At 35.2% G+C, this 23,259-nt stretch overlaps 3 protein-coding genes across 5 annotated transcripts; 1 reads left to right on the top strand and 2 right to left on the bottom strand.

Annotated features, from left to right (window-relative positions):
• Window positions 1-7,656: 7,656 nt before the first annotated feature.
• Window positions 7,657-10,787, top strand: LOC111991487 (probable apyrase 7). The gene is made up of 2 exons (XM_024023257.2): window positions 7,657-9,389; window positions 10,087-10,787. The coding sequence occupies exons 1-2, from the start codon at window positions 8,243-8,245 to the stop codon at window positions 10,632-10,634; spliced, it is 1,695 nt and encodes a 564-aa protein (XP_023879025.2). The 5' UTR covers window positions 7,657-8,242; the 3' UTR covers window positions 10,635-10,787.
• A 1,673-nt stretch (window positions 10,788-12,460) lies between these two features.
• On the bottom strand, window positions 12,461-14,441 carry LOC136068344 (uncharacterized). The gene is made up of 2 exons (XM_065775374.1): window positions 14,173-14,441; window positions 12,461-13,113 (listed from the first exon to the last, which is right to left on the bottom strand). Exons 1-2 carry the CDS (start codon window positions 14,367-14,369, stop codon window positions 12,660-12,662), a joined length of 651 nt encoding a protein of 216 aa, XP_065631446.1. The 5' UTR covers window positions 14,370-14,441; the 3' UTR covers window positions 12,461-12,659.
• A 1,319-nt stretch (window positions 14,442-15,760) lies between these two features.
• LOC111991497 (CRAL-TRIO domain-containing protein C3H8.02) lies at window positions 15,761-20,345 on the bottom strand. Of its 3 annotated transcripts, none has more exons than XM_065775372.1 (7): window positions 20,114-20,345; window positions 19,060-19,212; window positions 18,515-18,661; window positions 17,717-17,869; window positions 16,939-17,061; window positions 16,429-16,553; window positions 15,761-16,101 (listed from the first exon to the last, which is right to left on the bottom strand). In XM_065775372.1, exons 1-6 carry the CDS (start codon window positions 20,246-20,248, stop codon window positions 16,476-16,478), a joined length of 789 nt encoding a protein of 262 aa, XP_065631444.1. In that variant the 5' UTR covers window positions 20,249-20,345; the 3' UTR covers window positions 15,761-16,101; window positions 16,429-16,475. The 3 variants fall into 3 exon arrangements, 2 of the variants coding, with proteins under 2 accessions (XP_065631444.1, XP_065631445.1); XM_065775373.1 differs by having other exon boundaries at window positions 17,717-17,863; XR_010629706.1 differs by lacking the exon at window positions 15,761-16,101 and adding an exon at window positions 16,636-16,832 and having other exon boundaries at window positions 16,441-16,553.
• Window positions 20,346-23,259: the final 2,914 nt, after the last annotated feature.

Genomic DNA, 23,259 nt, shown 5'->3' with positions numbered 1-23,259 from the left:
TGTAGGGTGACAAGTTGTAATTTTTGAACTTTGAGTAGATAGAAAAGGTTGTGCAATTGATGTTAAATGAAAGAGATAAAAATATGTCACTAACATATTATTATACTTGACTCTAATAGGTTCACAATCTCTAAAGAATATTGATATAAATGTATACTACGGTGGACCCCTTGTCAATCCTAGAGAGATTGACGGATTCCCATTTAGAGGGCCGGGTATCGAATGCTACTACATGATGATACGCCGTAAGATTAAGACGTTAAATGATTTGAAGAAGAAAATAATGGAAGAATTGAATTTGAACCTCGCTTGTTATGACATAAAGATTATTTACTGTTACCCACAAGAAGTCCTTCATGAACGGATAAATTACGGGTATATGGCGATCAAAGAAGACAAACATGTAAAGATCATGTTTAATAAGATCCATAAAATGCCCCTAGTAAATGTTGCTAAGTTGTACGTAAGTTCGGAGCTGCTTGTAGAAGTTGATATTGAGGAGGTGCAACAAATAACTAAATCTTTACAATTTACAACTCTAAATGATGGATGCACTACAATGGGAGGCTATACAATGGAAAGTTATACGCTCCCATCTCAAGATCATGCTACTAATACTGGTGAAACACTCCAACCTTAAGAGACACATTTAAGGGAGGAAGACGAAGATGAATATCATGCTGCTAATAATGGTGAAAATATTGATGATATGGATGAGTACGAAGAGACGATTGAGCGAGGCGACTTTGACAGGGATATGAATGACCATGAACTCGTTCCAAATTTTGAAGAGGAAAATATAGAATACCATGATGAAGGTGATGCAGACAATGATATTGGCATCCAGTATGATACAAATACGATCACTGCCTACACACCTCCTGGCGAGTCATTCTACGTAAATACTTGGGAAAATATGCTTGATCCTTCACATCTTCAGATACCATTTGTTTCTACTTGGGAAGATAGGATGCATTTTAGTAAAGGGTTGACTTTTGCAAATAAAGAGGCGGTGAAGCGTGCATTGATAATATACACAGCAAATGATAATAGAAATTTTATTATTTAGAGGTCGACCAAAACTAAATTGTGTGCCGCATGCATTGACACCAACTGTAAGTGGTACGTTGGGGCATTCAAGAAGGCTAAAAGGGAGGTTTGATGCTGAGCATACATTGGACCACATATATCACGTTCTCTAAATTGTGGTTTCATGCTAAGAAGTACGGTAAGATGTAGAAGACATGGAGAAGTTACCATTAGAATCAATGTAGCACCGGGAACATCGATGAACCTCCAAGTCACCCTTTTGAACCAGTCGAAGTATTGATGCTGTGGAGGCATATCACCAAGCATTGCTTCACAACGCCGTTGAAGGCGGTTACCCCACTCCATGATATGGACAGCATGTTTCTGCATCCAATCAACACCGACCTTCCCCTCAAATCAATGGCATGAAGCACGGTGTTAGTGTCAACATTGCGGGAAATTTCTTGGATCATCCCAAATTGACGAATGACACGATCAGGTGTATGTATCTCTACTAGGTGGAAACATACAAGCGGCACCATTGTCGTCCACACAGCCCTCCCTGCAATGCACCATGGCGGAAGGTCCTCTAAATGGGCTTCATACGGCTGCCACACTACCTACAGTAGCCCAAAAACAAGTACGCAACACATTAGACAATTATGTTTATATTTCAAAGTTCACCAAACGTATATCTTGTTCCTAAACATGTTAACATCTTGAACAAGGCATTTTCATACCTGGCCTGGCAACATTGAAGCTATTTGCTGGCGATACTTGTCCCTGAAGATGTGGGCAAACCTATTTTTCTTGTTTGGGACCCATAACCACCTACAATAATCAAGAACAAAGGATCAATATCTAGAACTTTCCTACTAAAATAATGTCACGACTAAAACTATAATTTAATTACATATAACTACTAAGATAATCTTATAGATATTTACTCAATTAATAATATCACTAGAATAAAATATAGTCCTTATAAAGTAGAGACTTACTTCAGGGACAATGGAACATGCACTGGAGGACCATAAGCACCCATTGGCGGGCCACACTCAACTGTCGGGCACAAATAGGGGAACCTGGCCCATGCCCAATATTGGACCAATAGTAAGCACCCACCGATCTGACTAGTGTCCTTATCGCTTGCCCTGTATAACTTTCGGTACAACCATACAAGGCAAGCATTTCCCTAACTGTACCTTCGTGCGTTGCGAAGGTCTTCCAACGATTGTACCCACATTAGATGCATCCTATCGTCGAATTTGTCCATAAATATTGTGTCCCCCAGTAGTGCTAGGATGTAGCATCGTGCGTACTTATGCAGCTGATCCTTTTCAGCATTAGGCGGCAATGGAGCAGTAACTTGCAGCAAAAGCCGGTTGATGAGAATCCTCTGGCCAATAAGTTGCTTATGCTGCTCTTGATTTATAGGTTGAAAGCCAAGGAACTCTTGACATACAGTCACCCAAACTTTCTGCATGCTCCCTGTTATAGCGTCACCATCAACAGGAAGCACGAAAAGAACCTCCACATCCTGCAATGTGATGGTGACCTCACCATGTGGCATGTGGAAGGTGTGAGTCTTGGGCCACCATCGCTCCACTAAGGCCGTTATCAGGCCATGGTCAATCTCTCTACTCGAGACTCAAAGGAGTCCTTCTAAACCAAGTGCCTTAATGATGTCAACGACTCAGTCGTCCACCGTTGGCTCTTGATTGGAGAACTCTTCATTATGGGTACGACAGGTAAGGGACCCTGGATCCTGCACAGGACAGAACCGTGGATTAATATATGACAGCAAGTGCATGTACATTGTATGAATTAAATGCGTGTACATTGGTTAAATCTGTAGTGTTGTGTTTTACCTGCCCGTTCCAAATAGCTTCGGACCGATGGGTGGATTGCAACTTCAACACTGACACGTCAATAGGGTCAGGATGCGTATGGTCAATCCGTCCAGCATTTGTAGCAGCCATACTACACAAGAATGATAACCAGTTAGCAAGTAATAGACATGATTGCAAAAAAAAAAAAAAAAAAAAAAAAAATAATAGACATGAAAAAAAAAAAAAAAAAAAAAAAAAAAAGCTAAGAAATATTCTCAAAAAAAAACTACCAATCATCACTCCACTATAATTGACATTTTAAGTCAAACAACAAGGATTTTTTCGGAATAGATTTATGCCTGAGTCTTTTCTCTATTGATTGGCAACAAACTTTAAGTTGACCATCTTTAACCAAGTAAACATACCATTCTACACATTGCAGATAAGACGCCAACTTATTCTTTCACTAAGGCCCACCATCTCTATATTCTAAAGAGCTCACAAGTTATATCAGACAACTCTTTCCACAATTCCAACAAGAGTTCTAACACCAACTACTGGAGTGCCCTTAAATTTTTTAAAATCAATGGAACATTGAAACAATGCAAAGCAAGCTAAAAAATGATGGTGAAGTGATTTGATAAAGAACTACTGTTCATACACCAAGTAAAAAACACAACAATCGCTAACAAATTCAGGGGATTTATGGCCACACTATCTACTGTGAACAATGCAACTGCCACAATATCTACTTGGAACAACATCAACCTTCTTTAAAACCTAAAGTTAAACATAAATTATGCCCAAATATATATATAAAAATACCTAAGATAAGAGCTTTTAGCACAAATTATGCCTATACTGCATAGCTCAAATAGTCAAATGGCACCATGTATACCTACATAAGATAAGAGCTTTTAACATTGGAATAGCCAAGCGGCTAGTCTAGCTAAAATATGCTTAACTAACAAGTCCAAAAAATGATCCACATTGGATTATTAACCAATTAACCAAAATGAAATTTTAGTTAGAGTGCTTATCCAAAAATACATATATGAACTATCCTTAATTAAACCATGAACACAACCATCCCAAACCAGTGGCTCTCTCAAGTCTCAATCACCCTTAACTCACAATTGGGCTTCCAAAAAACCCATTCTTTATTGGCAGTTAATAGGTCACCCTTCTATATCTCATACCTACATTCCAATCTTTGACACCTAAACGCTTATCACAGCAGGAAAAAACAATTAATATTCAATCCCAACAAAATTCTCCAATATATCGTCTCCAACCCACACTTAGATATTATAGATTGAATTTTCATTGTTGTTTGCAGAAATTACCTTTGTTTCTTTTCTTGCCTCTATATGTCCAACTGGATTCAACAACCTTATAGCTTTTCTTTCGAACGTAATCCACAAAAACACATCACCACTCTCTAGTAGTAAACCAAAAGTTGCTTCCCCAATGCAAATGGAACTTGTCTTAAAATCTAATCTCATTGCCCAGTGCCTACATGACATTAAAATATTCAACTTAAGAACTGCCACACCATTTGGGTGAGTTGGTACCTCCCCAAGTACTAAGTGCTTGAGGCAGCAAGGGGAAGGCGTGGGTTGGAGCTACAAGGGCAGCATATGTAGCATGTAGCATGTAGCGTGTAAGTGTTTTCAACCATCATCAAAAATATATTCAACTTAAGACTGTTAGTGCATTTTTGAAACTATAAATTTTGATTTGCGTTTAAGTTTAACTAACAACATTGACAAGTCAGCACCAAAGCATGGCAAACAAAAAATTATACAAAACTCAAAGGACAATACATACAAATTTAGTGATTCAAGTTCAGTGATTCAAGACTAGACAGTGGTAATGAAGTATACCCACAACAAATGAGTCTGTGATCACACTAGTAAACTTAAAATACTGAACATCCAGACAATTCACAGCCGTAAACATTGATAATGCAAATCAACATGGTTAGAGATGTACCAAACATAGTAAATTATGACAACAGAGTTTTGGGTCACATAAATTAAAGTTGCATTTTTAATTATAAACGAAAATTAGAAGGCAGATCCATGAGTTCCTAATTCGAGAATACTACTTTTAGGCTTTTAGCTCAATCTACTTTAGAGTAAGTGAGTGAATTGTTAAGAGTACAAAATTGTCAAAAGACTCCATTTATTTGAAATCTTGCAATAGATGTGATGTAGGAAAATTAGATGACATTGCTAGGTGAATGCATATGGTATAGCCTTGAGTACATAGTACAAAACAAATTAAGCACGTAACAAAGTTGGAAGCTAAACCAAAGCCATCTAAGTTACTAATGTCCCATCTAATAAAAAGGTCACATGTAATTCTAGGGTCCTTTTTTTCTGTACACAAGTAGTAACACATATGAGTTGCTGACTTTTGTTTGAAAATTTGTCAACATGTGTAAAAGCATAATAATTCAAGTTATTGTTTTGGAAAGTACCTAGATATGTAAAAAATACTATGGGTTAATGCAAATCCAATATCTAATAAATACAAAAACGAGCAACTATGATCATCAACGTCAAGAATAACATTATAGTAAAAACAAGTTTTTCAACTCCCTTGCATTAGTCACCAACTACTTCCTACTTCCAAGGATTTCATATTCTGACTCCCATGACCCTTAACAAATTGAATATTGACTGATCCATACATGCTAGGCAGCAATTAATTCTATAGCCCTGTGGCAGATACTTTAGAAAGAACCCTACCAACTGACAACAAATTTTATCTCCCATATGAATTAAATGGTAAGTACCATGGTCAAACAAGGAAAACTAAAAGAAGTTGAAGGCACTGACTATATATAAGCCACTAGTACTAGATAGCATCCATCAAAATAATCAAAAATGCCTTTAAAGCCAAATAATTTTTATGATCAACATAAAATATAAGTTCCTAAGAAGATTATACAAAAATTTCATGTCCAAATTGTCATACACAAAATGAATTTTTTAAGTCAATCAATAGAAAGAATATGATCAGTGAAAAGGAATAGAACCAACTTATGCCAACGATAAAGCATGTTTGATTAATGGAGAACTCAATTTTACTTATCAAGTTATCATGGCCCATGAGGATGAGGGAAGGTTCCTCACCTTAAAACCCATATCCCAATTAAGAAAAAGGAAGAAAAAAAAAAGTAAATTCAAGTGTCTCTCCAACTAGACAGTTTAACATTGTTGCACACAATGAAGTCATTCCTATTTCCTATATCTTGAACATAATCTTCCCAAGGCCAAAGCCAACGAATAACAAGCAATTACTTTATTTTCTTAGTTTTATTTAATTCAACTTCATGTCATCATTTATATTATGAATGATTGAGTCTATAGTGTTTAAACCAAATTTTTTTTTTTTTTTTTAAATTCCACCAATTTGTTTTTTTTTTTTTTTTGAGTTGAACATGACATGATTTACATTCATGTTAGACAATACTGATTTTAGAGAAAAAGTACATATATTACTAACATCTCTAAAATCAATAATCAAAGTATATTTTCTCCAACAAAGTACTAAAATTAAATCCTCAGTAACCTAGCAAGCCAATGTTATTGTAATTGTTAAAAAAAAGCACTAAATTAGAGTAAATTTTTTCCATAAAACAACTAAAAATTAAATCCTCAACAACCTAACAAGTATATAAATAAATAAATAAATATATATATATATATCCAATTTCTCCGTTCTTAGTAACATATTTACCATAACTGACCAAATCAAACTTAGATCAAAGTAAATCCTCAGCAAATATAAACAAACCCAAAAACATGCAGACGATTCCACATACCAATTTAATCTCAAAAAACAATAATCCGATTCCACATACCAATTCAATCTCAAAAAACAATAAAGCTTCTATCTTTTTTAACAATTCTATTAGAAATTCAATACAGAAACCAAAATAGAAAAAAAAAAAAGAAAAGAAAAAAGAACTTTCACCAAAGTTTCTTTGATTTTTCCCACTATTTCTCAGCAACCAAACAGTGAAACACACTTTGCATTTTGTATAAAGGGACTCACCTTTTATTTATTTATTTATTTTCCAGAGACCGCGTAGACTGAAGGACCTCAAAACTCTGTGATGACCGTTTGATACAATCTTTGTTCTTTTGGCGAAGCTGATGAATGTGAAATAGTGGAGACTGAGTGAGAGTAGAGACGGTGAGTGACAAAGTAAAGACAGTGATAGAGTGTCTATGTGAGGGTGGAGAGGGTGACTGACAGAGGCGTGAGAGTGGGTCGGGGACGGTGAGGTTGAGAGAGTGAGAGGGTGAGGCTGAGAGAGTGAGAAGGTGAGTGAGAGTGGGTCGGGGTCGATGAGGCTGAGAGAGTGAAACGGTGAGCAAGGGTCGGCGTCAGTGAGGCTGAGAGAGTAGATGGTGAGTGAGAGTGCTCTGGTCTGTGTGAGAGTAAGAGGGTGAGTGAGAGTGGAGAGGCGTTAGTTAAAGACAAGAGTGCTTTAAATTTTGAAAAAGCTCTATTAGAAATCGAGTCTTAGAGACTCGATTTTCAGGTGGCTTCCACGTGGATCATCCACGTCACATACAAATTGCCACGTCACACATAAGTGGAAATCGAGCCTCTAAGACTTGATTTTCAGGTGGATGCCAAGTGGCAAATACGTCACATCAGATCTGATCCAAACATGAAAACCGAGTCTATGAGACTCGGTTTATAAGCCAAAAATTGAGTTTCTTATAGGCGAGATGTTAGTAAGTTATGTACTTTTGAAACCATGCCTACTAACTAAATAGTTTGGGAATCAGGGTTAAATTCCAATTTTGCTCGTACGATTGAGATGCCAAGTTGACCCGACTCTCTCTGGGTCACACTCTCTGTGATCTCTCATCCCCATCAGAGATTCGCAGGGCTGGTACAGTTTCCATGGTTTCAGAGACCAACTAGGTACTCTCTTCTCTCATTTCAATTCCCAGATCACATCTGAGCACACCCTTTTTTTATTAGTCAAAGTTGCTATATTCTTGGTTCTAGAAAATGGTGCAAATTGTAAACTTATTGTTTTCATTTTAATTACAAAAATTCGTGTTGTGTGTGTGTTTTTATTGGCTCAATTGGGTTACTGTTACATAAACTAGAGATTTTTTTTTTATGCAAAGATGAAGTAGGAACTAGAAAGCTGTAAGATTTGGCATTATGTGATATCTGAATTGAGTGGTTGTGGGTGTATCTCATTAATGGCTTTGAAAGTTTATAGACCCATTGGGGTATTATTACAATTAGTGAAAAAATTAGCAAGATTTTGAGGGCAAAATAGAAAGTGGGGTTCAAAGGGTTAGTAGGATTTGGCATGGATTCATGTTGATAATAGTGATATGGAACCCAAATCGCCATCTAAACTTAAGCTCTCAATCACGGGATTTACTCGGTATAAACGGGTGTTGAAAACAAGTATCATTGTTTTGGTTGTGGTGCTGTTATTGGTTGGTGTTTACTTTGCATTTAGCCCCGGAAAAGGCCGAAGTGTATTTAAGGAGTCGTATTTTAGTGTGGTTGTGGACTGTGGAAGCTCGGGGACAAGAGTGAATGTGTATGAGTGGATGTCAGAAGGTGAAAGTAACATGAAGTTTCCTCTTTTGTTGCATTCTTATCCTGACAAAACAACCAAGAGTTCACTTTGGAAGAATTCATGTCAGTATCACTGTTTGCAAACTGAACCTGGATTAGATAAATTTGTTGGCAACTCATCAGGAGTGAGAGTGTCTTTGGAACCATTGATTTTATGGGCAGAACAGGTGGTACCTCGTGAAAGACATTCAGACACTCCAATTCTTGTTTTAGGTACTGCTGGGTTAAGAAGGTTGGCTATTGACAATGCTAGGCAGGTTTTGGAGGATGTAGAGGCTGTTGTGAAGGAGCACACATTTTTGTATAGGAAGAATTGGATAAGGGTATTGAGTGGGAAAGAAGAAGCTTATTATGGTTGGGTCGCTCTGAACTATAAAATGGGGAGATTTGGAAATTATTCACAGTCACCCACTTTGGGACTTATTGACCTGGGAGGTTCCTCATTGCAGGTTGTGATGGAAATAGATGATGCAAGAGAGTACACACACTTGGTGAGATCAAAGATTGGTTCAATGGAACATCAGATTTTAGCATACTCGTTGCCAGCTTTTGGTTTGAATGAGGCATTTGATAGGAGTGTTGTCATGCTTAGCCAAGCACAATGGTTCAAAGAAAATACTCATAATACATTAGAAGTCAGACATCCTTGTCTTGGTTCTGATTTTGTACAAAACTATAGCTGCTCTGGTTGCTTAGGGCTTAATTCCAGTTATCAGAAAATTTTCAATGGACAAACATGGAATGCTGAATTTCCTTCTTTGCATCTGGTTGGAGAACCCAATTGGGAGCTATGCAAAGGACTTGCAAAGGCTGCCGCCATCAATTCAAGCAATTTAGATTGGTCACAACCAACAGTTGGTACAAACTGTAAAGCAGGCTCATCTTCTTATGGTGGTGAGTACTCTGGTCGAAAAAGTGTTTATTCTTGACATATACTGATCCATGTGACTTATCAACAGAAAAAAAAAATAATAATAATAAAAATAAAGATCTGATATCCATGTTTTGGAGTTTACTAATTTGGTCTTGCTATGATTCTGAATTTTCTTCTGATAGCCTTAGGAATTCAATAGATTTTCAGTGTCTTCAAAGTAAATACTTAAAACATCATATTTCTTGAGATGTATTAAGTATTGAGAATAATAGGTTTAAGCTATTCACCAAATGAAGGATTATGCACATTGGTTTATAAGAAAATTTTTTGATAGGTCACTTTGGTTTATAAGAATTAAACTCTAAGCAAAGGATGGGATAAGCCATCTGAAATTCTTTTGCTCAATGATTACTATTTTCATGGTCATAGCAACTTAGTTGTTACTCATGATAGGACAGCTTCCAAGGCATCACATGTTTGGTGAAGTTGAGACATAAAGCTACCTTCGTTTATAAGTATATTATTATTTACAATGTTAATTTGGCATTTTCCAAATATTATTTCTTATGATAATAGATGGCAGTTTCTAATATCAATGACTAGAAAGGAGCATCAGTTTTCCTTTATGCACTATGTCTCTTATACAGTTGTTCAGTTCTTTTCATAAAGGGATTTGTAGTAAGAATTCACCTTTTAAGTACCACTTGTGATATGCAGGCGGTGACTTTATTAATTTGACAGCTGCCGCTTACTCCTCTGCACGCTTTCATGCTTTATCTGGATTTTATGCTGTTTACAACACGTTAAATCTGAATCCAAGAGCTGACTTTACAAAGATTTGGGAGGAAGGTCAGCAGTTATGCTCAAGATCATGGGCTAACTTGAGCAGTATTTCCAGGAACCAAAAATATGCTGGACAATATTGTTTCCATGTACCTTATATGGCATCTCTCATTGAGGATTCTCTTTGTCTTAGTGATAAAGAGATAATATTTGGCCCAGGGGATGTTTCTTGGACATTAGGAGCTGCATTGGTTGAAGGTGAACAATTATTGTTCAGAACTACCAAAACTGAGACTAGTATTTCTACCTTAACGAATATGGGGATCGTGTCCTCTCCCGTTGTTCTGTTTGTTTTACTTCTATGCCTTCTATTTATCATTTATTGTTGCCAAATCAAGCTGCCTATGCCAAGCAGGAATAGTGCTGCTGCTGGGGTGTCTCTGCCATCGTATGTTGCTCATCCAAAACGCCGACCTAACTAATATGTGGATGCATGCACAAAGTATAAATGGAGTCTGGTCAATGTGTTCACTGTTTTATTGTTCTTATACAACCACAATTCATTTATTCTTTTAGGATGGATTTGTTAGAAAATGTTCTGATTATAAAAACCAATTTTGTTGTGTGGTTTGAAATTAGTTGCACATTCAGCATTGGAAATTGTCTGCAGCGATTCTATCCTGTCACTTGACCTTATGTGAGTGGGAATATTGTGCCAATTTCTGAACCTGGGCTGGAGCTCACTTTAGATCTAATTTTAGAAGTTGGAAACTGGTCCCTATTCCCAAGCTCGATCAAGATAACATGTTAATCTTGCAGTTCTTAGCCCTAAGGACTTTTTTTTTTTGGCTGAATAAATACTTCATTTGTAAGAAGAAACAAAAGATATACAATCAAGAAAGTGCCTATGACCATCTCTATCTAAAGCCTGAGCTAACAACAACGACAAGTTAGAGATGGGAACTGGCCCAATTCAATTCAAAAGAGCAGCCCACCAGGCTAGAAGGTGGATAGTAAGGTTTCTTTCTTTACATATAAAAGAAAATGATACGTTATCAAAAGATTTGACGAGGAACAAGACATCCTCCAAGACTGCTTTAATTCTCCAATGAAAGACAGCTATTTTATTTCTTGTTTCTCAATGGCTCAATGATATTCAGTGCATCTCCTTCCATGATAATTCTCTTAAATTATCTTTGTTTACAACAAAAATTTATACTTAATATACGTCAATACGTGTAAGCCCTGAGAATTTTGCTTAAAACAGCCCTGTCTCACTATATGACCATACTAATGCACCATAATGCATAGGGAAAAAAAACTTTTGTTACGGGGTACATTGCAATGTCTGCAACCCATGGGCGCTGACACTTGCACAGTAGTGCTACGTGATACTTTTTAAGCTAGAGGCATTATATTGACTAGGCTTAGAAGCATGATCTATGTGCCAGTGAAAAACATGAAGGAACTAACTACACTCGAGAATAATTGATTTCAATAACAATAAAGCAATAGGCAATCACTCACTTCTAGCATTTTATTTCCATATGGGTTATAAGGTGGAATTTTGCGAACATGTCCCTAAGGTGTTATCTAGGGCTAAAAGACTTGAATGTGGCCCTAAGGTGTTAGCTAAGGCTAAGAGACTTGAATTCACGATCACATAGATTACTAAAAACTAGACTAACCTATTGAAATTCAACATTCACTCAATACTTTTGATATAACTTCTTGTTTATTTTTGTTTGGGAATTGTTTATTTTCGTAACTTATTTGCATAATGTGAGACAAAAAGCTAAAAGTTAGTTTATTTTCAAAAAGCTAAAAGTTAAATTATTTGAAATAAATATAAGACAAAAAGTTGTGTAAAACCTGTAAACAGTTGATAATTTAAGCAAAAAATTAGCTTTAATCAGTTGTCAAACACACATTTAAAAATTGAGTGCTTAATTAACTAACAATATTTTGGTCTCTCATTATATCCCAATTACTTTTAATCCTATGTTTGGATAGAGGGAGAGAGAGACCCCGGGAAAGGGCTTATCAGAAAGGACACATGAGAGAGAGAGAGAGAGAGAGAGATTACAAACCAGGACAACTGCATTAGGAATTTCTAAGTGCTACCCTCTTGAGTCTGGACTAGCTAAGATTTCAAAACCGCATGGTGATTTTTGGCAAGCCCATTGAGAATAATGCAGCTTGACATTGGTCATCAGACTTTACCCTTTTCTTATTTATATTAACCTCACAGAAGTAGCTAATAATTTTCTGTTGGCAACTTGGCGTTGCTAAAGCCCGGAGTCACAAATTACAGATAACTATCGTATACATAAATTTTATTTACCATATTTTTACATATTAATTAAAATCATATATATGCACATACAGGGTTATTTTTGGGAACACAAATTTACAGATATGGGGAATTCAAAACACAGTAATTTATGTATCAGTAGCTCCAAGCACATAATGCAGAAAATTGCAGTCATGCCCAACCCTGCCACAGTCTAGTATGTTGCTACTCCACTGGATTTACAGCCATCAAATTCTGATGCATCAACCTCCACCCAAACCTCATTTACACGCCCAATAAACTGGAATGGAGAATTGTACTGTGCAATCGAGTAGGCATAACTACTTTCTGAAGAAGTTGCATTTGCCCATGGAGACCTGCTCAAGCTAATGGCAAGTTTCTCTGCCTCTTTAACAATGTTGCTGTCCCTAGCAAATCCAGAGAATTTCCTAACAGCAATACACTGACTGTCCCACGCATAGGGTTTCAGGTTCAGCTCTGGAAGTGGGAGTGGAGGGCTAGCTTGGAACTTCACGGGCAAGTAAAAACGGACAACGTAGGCTGATGAGTGTAGAGGGCCAGCTTCTGGGACTATGCTTGTCAGGACAGGAGCTGTCATTGCAACCCGAGAGAAATTCAGATTGGCACCTTGGATATACTGGAACAATCTGTGAGATTAACAACAACAAAATCTTAGCAAAATGAAAAGCTCTGGAATTTATTTTTAATAAAAAAAAGAGTACACAAAGGATTTTACAAAAATTTAGAATGAAATGTGGATCCAGAATGGGCATTTACACTATACCTATAAACGGATTAAAAAAATGCTTATAGACATCTTGTACTGTCATAGTAATTGCAGTAACAGGACATGATAGATGCGCTGTGTTAAAAACAAAAGGTCAATAAGTTGGTTTTCAAGTTTTGTCCCATGGCCTCATACTCTCCACCCATTCTTGTGGGAGGAGGAAGTGCCATTTAAGCCCGAGCTTATTGGCAAACCACACGTTCTCTATTAACACACGTTTTGATCATTTTGATGTGATGTCGATATTGGTATAACTAGGGAATGCTCTGTCTAGCCTTAGTATTGATTATGGTAATAGGCACCATGATAATTAAAATGCTGCCAGTAGTTATCATTAAACAGGATGTTGTCACTAATTCTCCCAAAAAATGAAAAAAAGGATGTTGTCACAATTATTTCGTCTCCTTTCAAAAACCATCTCATTTGGCTTACTTTAGTTTCAGATAATTAAAGGTTCAAAAATTATATATACCTACTGTACGGTCCGGTCCATGGACCGAAACCCTGATTTTCTAACAACTACTAGTTTGGTTCCTAAGAAAACCGAATAAGAGCAAAGCTAAACTAAATTGTGAATTAACATGACTTATTTTGATGGGGTCCCTGAAATTTTAAACCTTATCAGACAAGAAACCAAGGATCAAATTATTTCATTTATCCTATAATTTCTCAGCAACCAAACAGAAAGTGGAAATTTCACCTCGATTATACCAGTCAAATGTATCAGACTAAACTGAACATATTACATAAGCTGTTGACCCCAAAATACAAAACAGAAAAAGAGACCCCAAAAAAAAAAGAAAAGCCCAAAACTTTTCTTTAGATTCCTGTTTTGTTTTCCTTCACTTTCTCATCAAACAAAGAAAAGGGTACCTAAGATTACTCAAAATCAACATGGTTTAAGAAAAAGTAGTAGCACCTGTGGAAACCAAATTTGGTGGCTTTCTCAAAGGAGAGGTCTTTAGCTGGAGCAGACATCCACGTGGACTGTCTGTAGAGTCTGATCTCGAAGTCCGATTCCGAGTGAACCACAGTGTACTGTGGCGATTCGATCGCTTGGCAAAGACTCAGAAATCCAAAACAAAGAACCAGTGATAGCATCCTTGGATTCTCCATCTCTCCTCTCTCTCTCTCTCTCTCTCTCACACCCACACACAAGGTGTCTCTGACTTTTTGGAGAGGAACTGGGACGAATCAAGAGTGGATTTTGTGAGAGAGAATGACAACGTAGGACGAAATTGTCAATTTACAGTTATGTACATGTATGATTAACGTTGTGATGCGAAGTGTAGTGGATTAAATTGTCAATTTGCGTCTGTGTAGTAGATATTCCATGAGTTACGTGTCAGAATGTTGAAAAATAATATTATAATAATCATAACTTATATATCCTCCAGGTTGAGGTTAATAATAAGTAATAACCATATTTAAATTGATATTGTTTCGAGTTAATTGAGAATAGTAATTTTTCTTTAAATCTTGACCCTTTTAAGATGTCCAATTTCAAAACACACTTCATTTGTACTAGACATTCACATTTGTCAGGGGGTTGTGAGTTGAAATTGTTTTTTTTTTAAAATACGTGTGAGTAAAAAAGTGTGTTGAAATACGTGAAATGCTGTTAAAAACTAAAAAATATTGTTTAAAAATCAAACCAAACGGGCCCTAACTCTTTAAAGCTTTGACAGAATTTGAAAATATGGATTAAAGAGTTTAACTTAACTCATATTATATTTTAAAAATATGTTAAAATACATTTAGCATTCTTGAAGGTTGGGCCAATGTTAGTTGAGTTAAGACTTTTTAAAACTGATCAACTTAATCTCTAATCATGGTGAGAGAGATGAGAAAAATGAATAACAGTGTAAGATCCAAGTTGAGTTCAGAATTCAAATGGTCAGTTTTAAAATTTTTGGACTCAAGTGATGTTACCCTAAAAAATATTAACTACTCATTTTGGTAAACAAATTTGATACCAAATTTGAGAATGACTTGCACATGTTGATGAAACATATATCAAATTCAATCATACATGGCTGTTACTTGTTAGCTGCTTTGGTTGACGTTACCTCAGTAACTTATGGATCATATGTATTTTATACCCAAGCAAGCATCTGAAACTTGATGAGGGCATTGCTTGCATCATGGGATGGCAGGAAGGTCAGACACAATTGTGGTGGAGGTGAATCGAATTTATCTTGTCCATATCAAAGCATGAATGTAGATTTACTCAAAGCAATCCTCTCCTAGTAAATGGGTTCCTAGCTCCTACATTAGGATGGATGAAATTGAATTTCAGCTCAAGCCTGAACCAGTTGAATACAGAAATTAGGAAGCTTTATGGTGCAAGGCTAAAGCCGCATTTTTTGCTATTTCGCGTGTTGCTCAACAGAACTTTGCCAAACATCATCCTTGCAGGAGAGGTATTGAATGTTCAGAACTCTCTGAAAAATGCAACCGAGGTGTTGAATTGGACCATAGCATCGTTAGTGAATGCTCTTAAGCAGTTTTGTTGTTGGAATTTATATATTGGAGATAGAAATGCTTGGCAGTCCACAATTTGGCTTAATAAGCCTTTTCTAGTAATAGATTTGAGCCTATTTTCATCTCAGACCTCTAATCCTTTCTCCTATTTAATACAATTTTTATTAAAAAAATAAAGAGGTCAAGATCAGTTCTTTTGTCCTACCTAGCACAAATCTTCAAGAAAGGTATTTTTCTGTCATATTGGCTTAACAATATTCTATTGAAGTGCAGGACTAGGAAGAATTGAATAAGTTCAACCTGTAAAATCCCAGTCATCCTGAACAAGTTGTGAACCATCTCCACTGCAGTTCTTCTCAAATTCCTGCATATAAAGTGTAAAACAAACAAATAGTTCAGCAAAGGGTTATCAAAATGAGAGATTGTAACAAATACGCGTATCAAAGCAAGGGACTGTTCATTGGTGCAATAATTCCCAACTAAATGGGTTGGGATTTGGGAATGGCCACTTATGCACAAATTGTTAGACCTTATTCAAATCAGCCCTCCAAAAACTGTGGTTTGGCAAGATCAATACTATCCCTCCTTTTTACGGTTCATTGTTTGCTTCATTTTAAGAGGAGTATTGCACAGCAAATGCAGCAAAATAAGATTGAAGTTGCGTAATTAAATGCATCATTCTTTTACCCACCAAATCATGAAACGCACAACTAAAAATTTGTATTTTAATAAGCCATTTCAGTCTCTAAAGCTAGCAGGCAATGTTGCTTCTGTAAAATATTCCTTCCTGACAATATCCACTGAGCAAAATCTCACCTACAAAAACAAATACATATATGAAATAATGCAACAATAAATAAACAAGAGCAGGAGGGCAGAATGAAGTACAAAACAGCACCATGATTATTCATCTGAAAGTTATGCTTCAGATCAAGTTCAAATTCAGTGATTTGATGTCCAGGTCTCATTCTAGAAGCTTGAAAAAGAAAAATGGAGAATAAAAATTTGAAGAGGTGCTAAACCCACTGCCAAAAAGGCCATCTGATAGCAGCCTCAGAATTCAAGAACCAAAGATAAGTTGGTGAGTATCCAACTCTGTAATGCAGCATAAGAGTTCCTCTTGAGACTATATATTTCAAACATAAACTTACAAAGGATATCTACGTCCCTTGGAAACGACAAGTGCACAAGAAATCCATACCAGAGAAGCATATGATTTCATCATGGGCTTGGCAAACTGCCAGATTGGCTTAAACACAAATGGAGCTTCCACAAAGAGGACTTGGCCCAATCGCTTTGGATAGTAATAGTAACACAACTCAAACTGCCAAAAAAAAGAAGAGCGATGAATAAACACAAAACATGTATGTGATTTCACGTTTAAAAACAAAATAAAAAGTAAAAGTGATTATTTCCTTTTGATTTTGACATTGGAACTGATCAAGTAGATGTTTGAGCAGCAGCATTGAGTAGTAGAATAGTCAATGTCAAATAAATACAAAATGAACCAGGATTTTCCTTTTACCATTTAAAAAAATCATTCAATGCCATGGCTTTGAAGTAATTCTTAAATCATCACCTCAACTCTCAACAATAGATTCATTGCAAGCAAAACCGGTAACAGTTGCAGTAGTATGAGTACAAGGACAAATTATAGAAAATTGACAACAAACAGCAACTTAAGGAATTTGGAAGAATACATGGAGATACATCTCTACACTTGTTCACAAAAAGTATTAAGAATAAATGAAAAAGAACTCATCAGATGCAATGGATGCTTTTTATTCTTTTTTTTTTTTATTGTGATATATAACTCATTTGATAGTGTAATTTCCGCAAGAGAAACATCACATGTATTCAAGTTCAATTACCCATCTAGAACATAATCGGCAGCTATTGCATAAAAATTACCAAAAAAGTCAAAAACCTAATATCTGCATTCTGGGTGCCAAAGCCCCGAAGATTTGCATAAAAATTACCAAAAAAGTCAAAAACTTAATATCTGCATTCTGGGTGCCAAAGCCCCGAAGATCAAATATTCCGAGAATTTCTTCTTTCCCAGCTGGAAGCTTAGCCAATGCTTTCTCAATCAGAAACACACAGAGCTTCTCATCCTCTACAGGATCCTGCATCTATAAGTAAATGATTTAATGTTTATGACTAGAAACTAAAACCCATGCCAGAAATAAAATCGATCATCAAAGATTTATAATTAGAGTTAGTAGTTCTAACAATATTTTCTTGCCTTCAAAATACTATGTATAAATAGAACAATAGCACATATGGTGATCCTTAGTTTTGTTTAAAAAGTCACTATAATTTGCAATAGACTAAAGAAAATTTAGAGGAAGGGGGTTTAAGTGACGTTAACTGATCTAAAAAAAGGCAAAAATATTCTATGAGAAATTCATACACAAACATATTCTCAGATACTCTTCATTCTCCCATTTGGACTGGCCATCCCTGAAGTTACTTGTTTCGACAATGACTTATGTTCTTGTAGTAAATCAAGCATAGAAAGCATGCCATGAATAGTTTATAACTGTGGGATCATGGATATAGAGACACTCCTCTAGAGTTGCAAATATGTATTCTCAGAAAGTCTACCTCGTCATACCACAAAAAAGTTTATACTCCATGACAAAAACATAGATTGTAGGGTCAATGACTATATTCAAATTTTCAAGATAAACATAAAATAAAAAAAATAAAATAAAAATTCTTTCAAAGCCAATATTTGCAGATTAAGAGAGTGGTACTTCAAGTTTTAGACTTACTCCAGGAAAATGCTTGGATGCCACTACTATAAGCACGGGTCTGTCATTGACATCAAGAAAATCATGCACATAGCCCTTTCCAGTTTGAGCTACATTTTTCACTGACTCTTCAGACAATTCAGACACCTTGAATTCTTGACGCCATTTCTTGTAAGGGTAGAACAGAAAATTGAAAAGAGAAAATAAAAGTTCATCAAAATATCCATGGTTTTTCATTCTTTAACTCAAACAAATCTTCCAATGTAAACTTAAAGGCCACATTTAAAAAAAGAACAATTCAATTTTTTAAGCAACAACTAGGGATGTTTTGGAGAAAAAAATTCACAAAATAATCTTGAAAATCCAAACAATTTAAAGTGCATTTTTCTAAAACAACTGTCTCCTTGAATGTCTTGCAATTATTTTCAGACTCCATTTGCCAAGGAGTTTGAACTTTTTCAAAAACCAAAATAGTTGAATAAAATTCAAATTGAAACACCTATGCATGCGCACACAAATGTAAACATATGTTAAACTTAAGAATTTTGCAAGGTTTTTGAGGATACAATGGCTTTAGTCAATTTTGCAATAGCATCTTCGATGGAAAACCTCCGGTCCTTGAGAAACCATAGGATCATATCTTCGTCATCTCTTCCATTTTTGCCTATAGGGAGACTAGGGTACTCTTTTTCAAGCCTCTCTTTAACCTCCAAAACTAGCTGCATATTAGAAAACATATTTTATAAAAAATTTCACCATCATTTTATTTTATTTGATATGCAGAAACAATCAAACACGGTGCAATATCAGAAAATGTAAACACACTAATGCAATTAACTAGTTTTAGGCTCCACTCAGTTTCACCCTCCATTAGTCCTCTCAGTCAACAGAATAGCAGTAAAATACCCATAAAAGAAAATGGGTTCCTATATTTTTCTTGGGTAAAACTTAGGTACAATTCTTTCGGTGTGGTTCCCCAATTAAATTCAATCATGTGGTTGCATTGACCAATGAACCACATTGTTGAATTTAAATGTCCTCAAAAAAGATAATATTGCTTTTGTTGTATTTGTCAATACAACAATATGGTTGAATTCAATTGAGAAACCTAAGGTGCAGCACCTAAGAAACCATACCAAGTTTTGCACTTTTGCATTTATCATTCCTTATATTTCCAAGCTCTATATGATTGTGAACTTGTGATGGGTTAGTTGAATGAAAATTTTCCTTTCTTGGGACCTAGATAAACAAAAAATTCAACTTGGACTAATAACACTTTACTTTCAGCACATTTCTTAAGCACCCATTAGGCAGTTCATCCATTTGGTTCCTTCAAAAACTTTTAAAAAGGAATCTCTAGCATGCTTGTAACATTTTTTGGTTTCTGGGAAAAATTGTTCACACTTTATGATTCAGAATTTCTATCCCTGCGTCTTCTGTGTCACTAAATGAAGCATTGGCATGTGGGGTTACAAGTATAACATATTCAGAGACATAAAAGCTAAAGTTCTCAGTAAAATATACAGTACTGAAAGCTAAAGTTCACAATGGAAAGTTAAAAAGCATGAAAAGATAGTAGAGAAAAAAAAAAAGAAAAAAGAGAGGGTATCTGAGGAGAACCTTGCGTGAGTGGTCGGATTGTGGCATAGTGATAGAGTTGTGAACAGAGAATCTGCGAGTTGGAGTGGCTTTAATGGAAAGATTACTCGGAGGGACAAATGGGTGTCGAAGTTTTTGATAAAGACGAAGTGCCATTTTTGTTCTCGAAGGTATATTTACTAAATACTTTTGTTGTTCTATCTTTCTGTCTGGGTGTCTCTGACTCAGTCTCTGGCAAGTTTTCGATAAAGATTTTGATAAAGGTTATGATGTTAGTTGTATTTGTATTTACCGGCTAATAATAAGGCTACGTCGTTTTTACTTTAAAACCCACATTATTATTCTAATTTATTACAATTATTATGTTTTACGAAAAAGTTGCAAAATGAAATTTAGACCAAAATGAATCTTTGACAAAAAAAAGAAAAAAAGAAAAAAAAGGCTTTGTAAATTTTTATAAAAGTTTTTTTTTTTCTTAAAAAAAAAAAAAACAACATTGGTAGAACATTTTACTAAAATACAAAATAGTTGGGCAGCCGATCTTGTTGATTTTTGCTTGAAAAAAGGAGCATAGTAGGTAAAATATTGAACAAATAAGGCGATGATATATGACCTTAAGGTGAAACGATTAGGTCAGGTCTAATGAAGTCTTTGTAATCACATTGCCATGATTATTAAGCCGATATTATTTTGTTCCTGTGATGCTTTGTCAAAATAGTCTGCTAGCATCGGGTACGTACATGTGTAAAGACCAAAATAAAACAAAGAAGTAGATATCAATGTTTGGGATGCTGGTTTGCATTGCAGGGATGGACCTAGGAATTAGATTGAGAGGGGGACTCTCTCTCTCTCTCTCAAAAAAAAAAAAAAAAAAAGATTGAGAGGGGGGAGGGGGGCGAAATATGAAAAAAAAAAAAATTAATGCATACTCAAAATTAATGTTTATCTATTCTTTTCTTTCCTTTTTTTTGATAAAATAATGGGTATCTATTCTAATTACTTTATTTGCTCTCTAAATTGATTGGACTGGCTCTAGTCTAGTTAAAATTTCACTCTCTTAAATATATTGGTACTTAAAATATTTTGGGGTTCAAAGTATTATAAAATGAGAATTAAACAAGCTTTCATTTTTGTTAAATTTTCTACATGTTTTTATGACTAAGGGCATTAGAGCACTCATATCAATCTATGTATAATAGTAGAAGAGCAGCTCTAGTAGTTTGTCTAAATTTTTATACTGTTTGGACAATGAACAATGATATTTACCTTTTACCTATCCACTTTTTTAAATACACATTTCAACAGATTTTCTATCATTTCTCAATCTCATTTAAATATTATTTCTTCATTCATTCTTTATTCTTTTTTAATCTTTATTTATTCTTCCTTTATTCATTCTCAACAATTATATTTTTTAACAAAAAGTGTTACATCTGACAAGAATCATAACAAAATCTTATATAGAAAGTTGTTACTAGTTTCAATTTGAACTTACCATTGAAATTATTTTTTTACTCACCAATATTAGCTAATAACAATATGTTACTTAAGATTTATTGTGAAAATATTGTGGTAGCATTTTTGAATAGTCATTTCTTATTCTTTATATTATTTTTCCTTTCTTTCATCCATTCGTTTCTTTTCTTTTTTCTCTTTCTTTTTCTCCACCACACACATATACCCACTCCTATCTCCATCCTCCCCTTTTTTTCTCTACTTTTTCTTTTTCTACTTGATTCCAAAACCTCTCTCTCTCTCTTTCTTTCTCCAGCTTCTTTTTCTACTTGATTTCAGAACATTTTTTAGCTCTCTCTGTGATAAGAAACAGAGAAAGAGGTAGAGAGAGAAAGAACAAGTGAGAGATTTTGCTTGCTCCACCGTTGATCAAAGGACACAAGTTGTCGAAGAATCGGCGATCACTGTGCCAAGCCGCGCCTTCTGCTTTGCCACAACCGCTCGTCTTCCTCCCCAACGCAGCCCAGATGGGTTAGATGACTTGTGTTTTTTTTTTTTTTTTTTTTTTTTTATTGTTATGATTTGATTAATTTTTAGCCTGTGTTTTTGAGTTTGTATTTTGATTATGCTTGAGTTTAGAGATGTTTGAGAGAAATGATTGTTGTGTTTGTAGCCATTGTGAATGTTTGTAGCCATGGTGAGAGGAGAGAGAAAGAATTGTTTTTTATTGAGTTGTATGATTTTTTTAAGTAGAAAAATTCATTTGGAGTTGCNCTCTCTCTCTCTCTCTCTCTCTCTCTCTCTCTCTCTCTCTCTCTCTCTCTCTCTCTCTACTTTTTTTTTCTTTTTCTACTTGATTTTAGAACATTTTTTAGCTCTCTCTGTGATAAGAAACAGAAAAAGAGGTAGAGATAGAAAGAACAAGCGAGAGATCTTGCTTGCTCCACCGTTGGTCGAAGGACACAGGCCGACAAAGAATCGGCGATCACTGTGCCAGGCTGCACCTTTTGCTCTGCCACTGCCACTCGTCTTCCTCCCTAATGCAGCCCAGATGGGTTAGATGGCTTGTGTCTTTTTTTCTTTTGCTTTTATTGTTATGATTTGATTAATTTTAAGCTTGTGTTTTTGAGTTTGTATTTTGATTATGCTTGAGTTTAGAGATGTTTGAGAGAAAGGATTGTTGTGTTTGTAGCCGTTGTGAATATTTGTAGCCGTGGTGAGAGGAGAGAGAAAGAATAGTTTTTTATTGAGTTGTATGATTTTTTTTTAAGTAGAAAAATTCATTTGGAGTTGCTACAATCTTTTCTAGATAAGAGCATCTCCAGCAGACTCTCCAAATTTTTGTACTGTTTAGAGAGTGAACAGTTACATTTATCTTTTACCTACTTACTTTTTCAAATACACTTTCTAACAGACTCTCTATCTTTTCTCTATTTCATTTAAATATTATTTCTTCATTCATTTTTTATTCTTTCTTTAATCTTTTTTTATTTATTTATTTATTCCCAACTATATTTTCTAACTCTCAACGGGTAAAAATTTTAACATTGTGGTTGGTCTTTTTTTTTTTTCAATGGTACTCTTGAAGCACTTGAGATAACAAATAATATAGTCATGAGTTGTTAGTTTTTATTTATTCATTATTATTCACTAACTTATCACAAGTTATTTTTTTTAAAATTTTTCTAAAATGAAAAAAAAAAAGTGATATG

This window comes from Quercus suber, unplaced genomic scaffold, assembly GCF_002906115.3.
Source record: "Quercus suber isolate HL8 unplaced genomic scaffold, Cork oak 2.0 scaffold_110, whole genome shotgun sequence".
Lineage (NCBI taxonomy): Eukaryota > Viridiplantae > Streptophyta > Magnoliopsida > Fagales > Fagaceae > Quercus > Quercus suber.
Note: the sequence above shows the minus strand (reverse complement) of the source record. Positions and strands in the feature narration are given on the sequence as shown.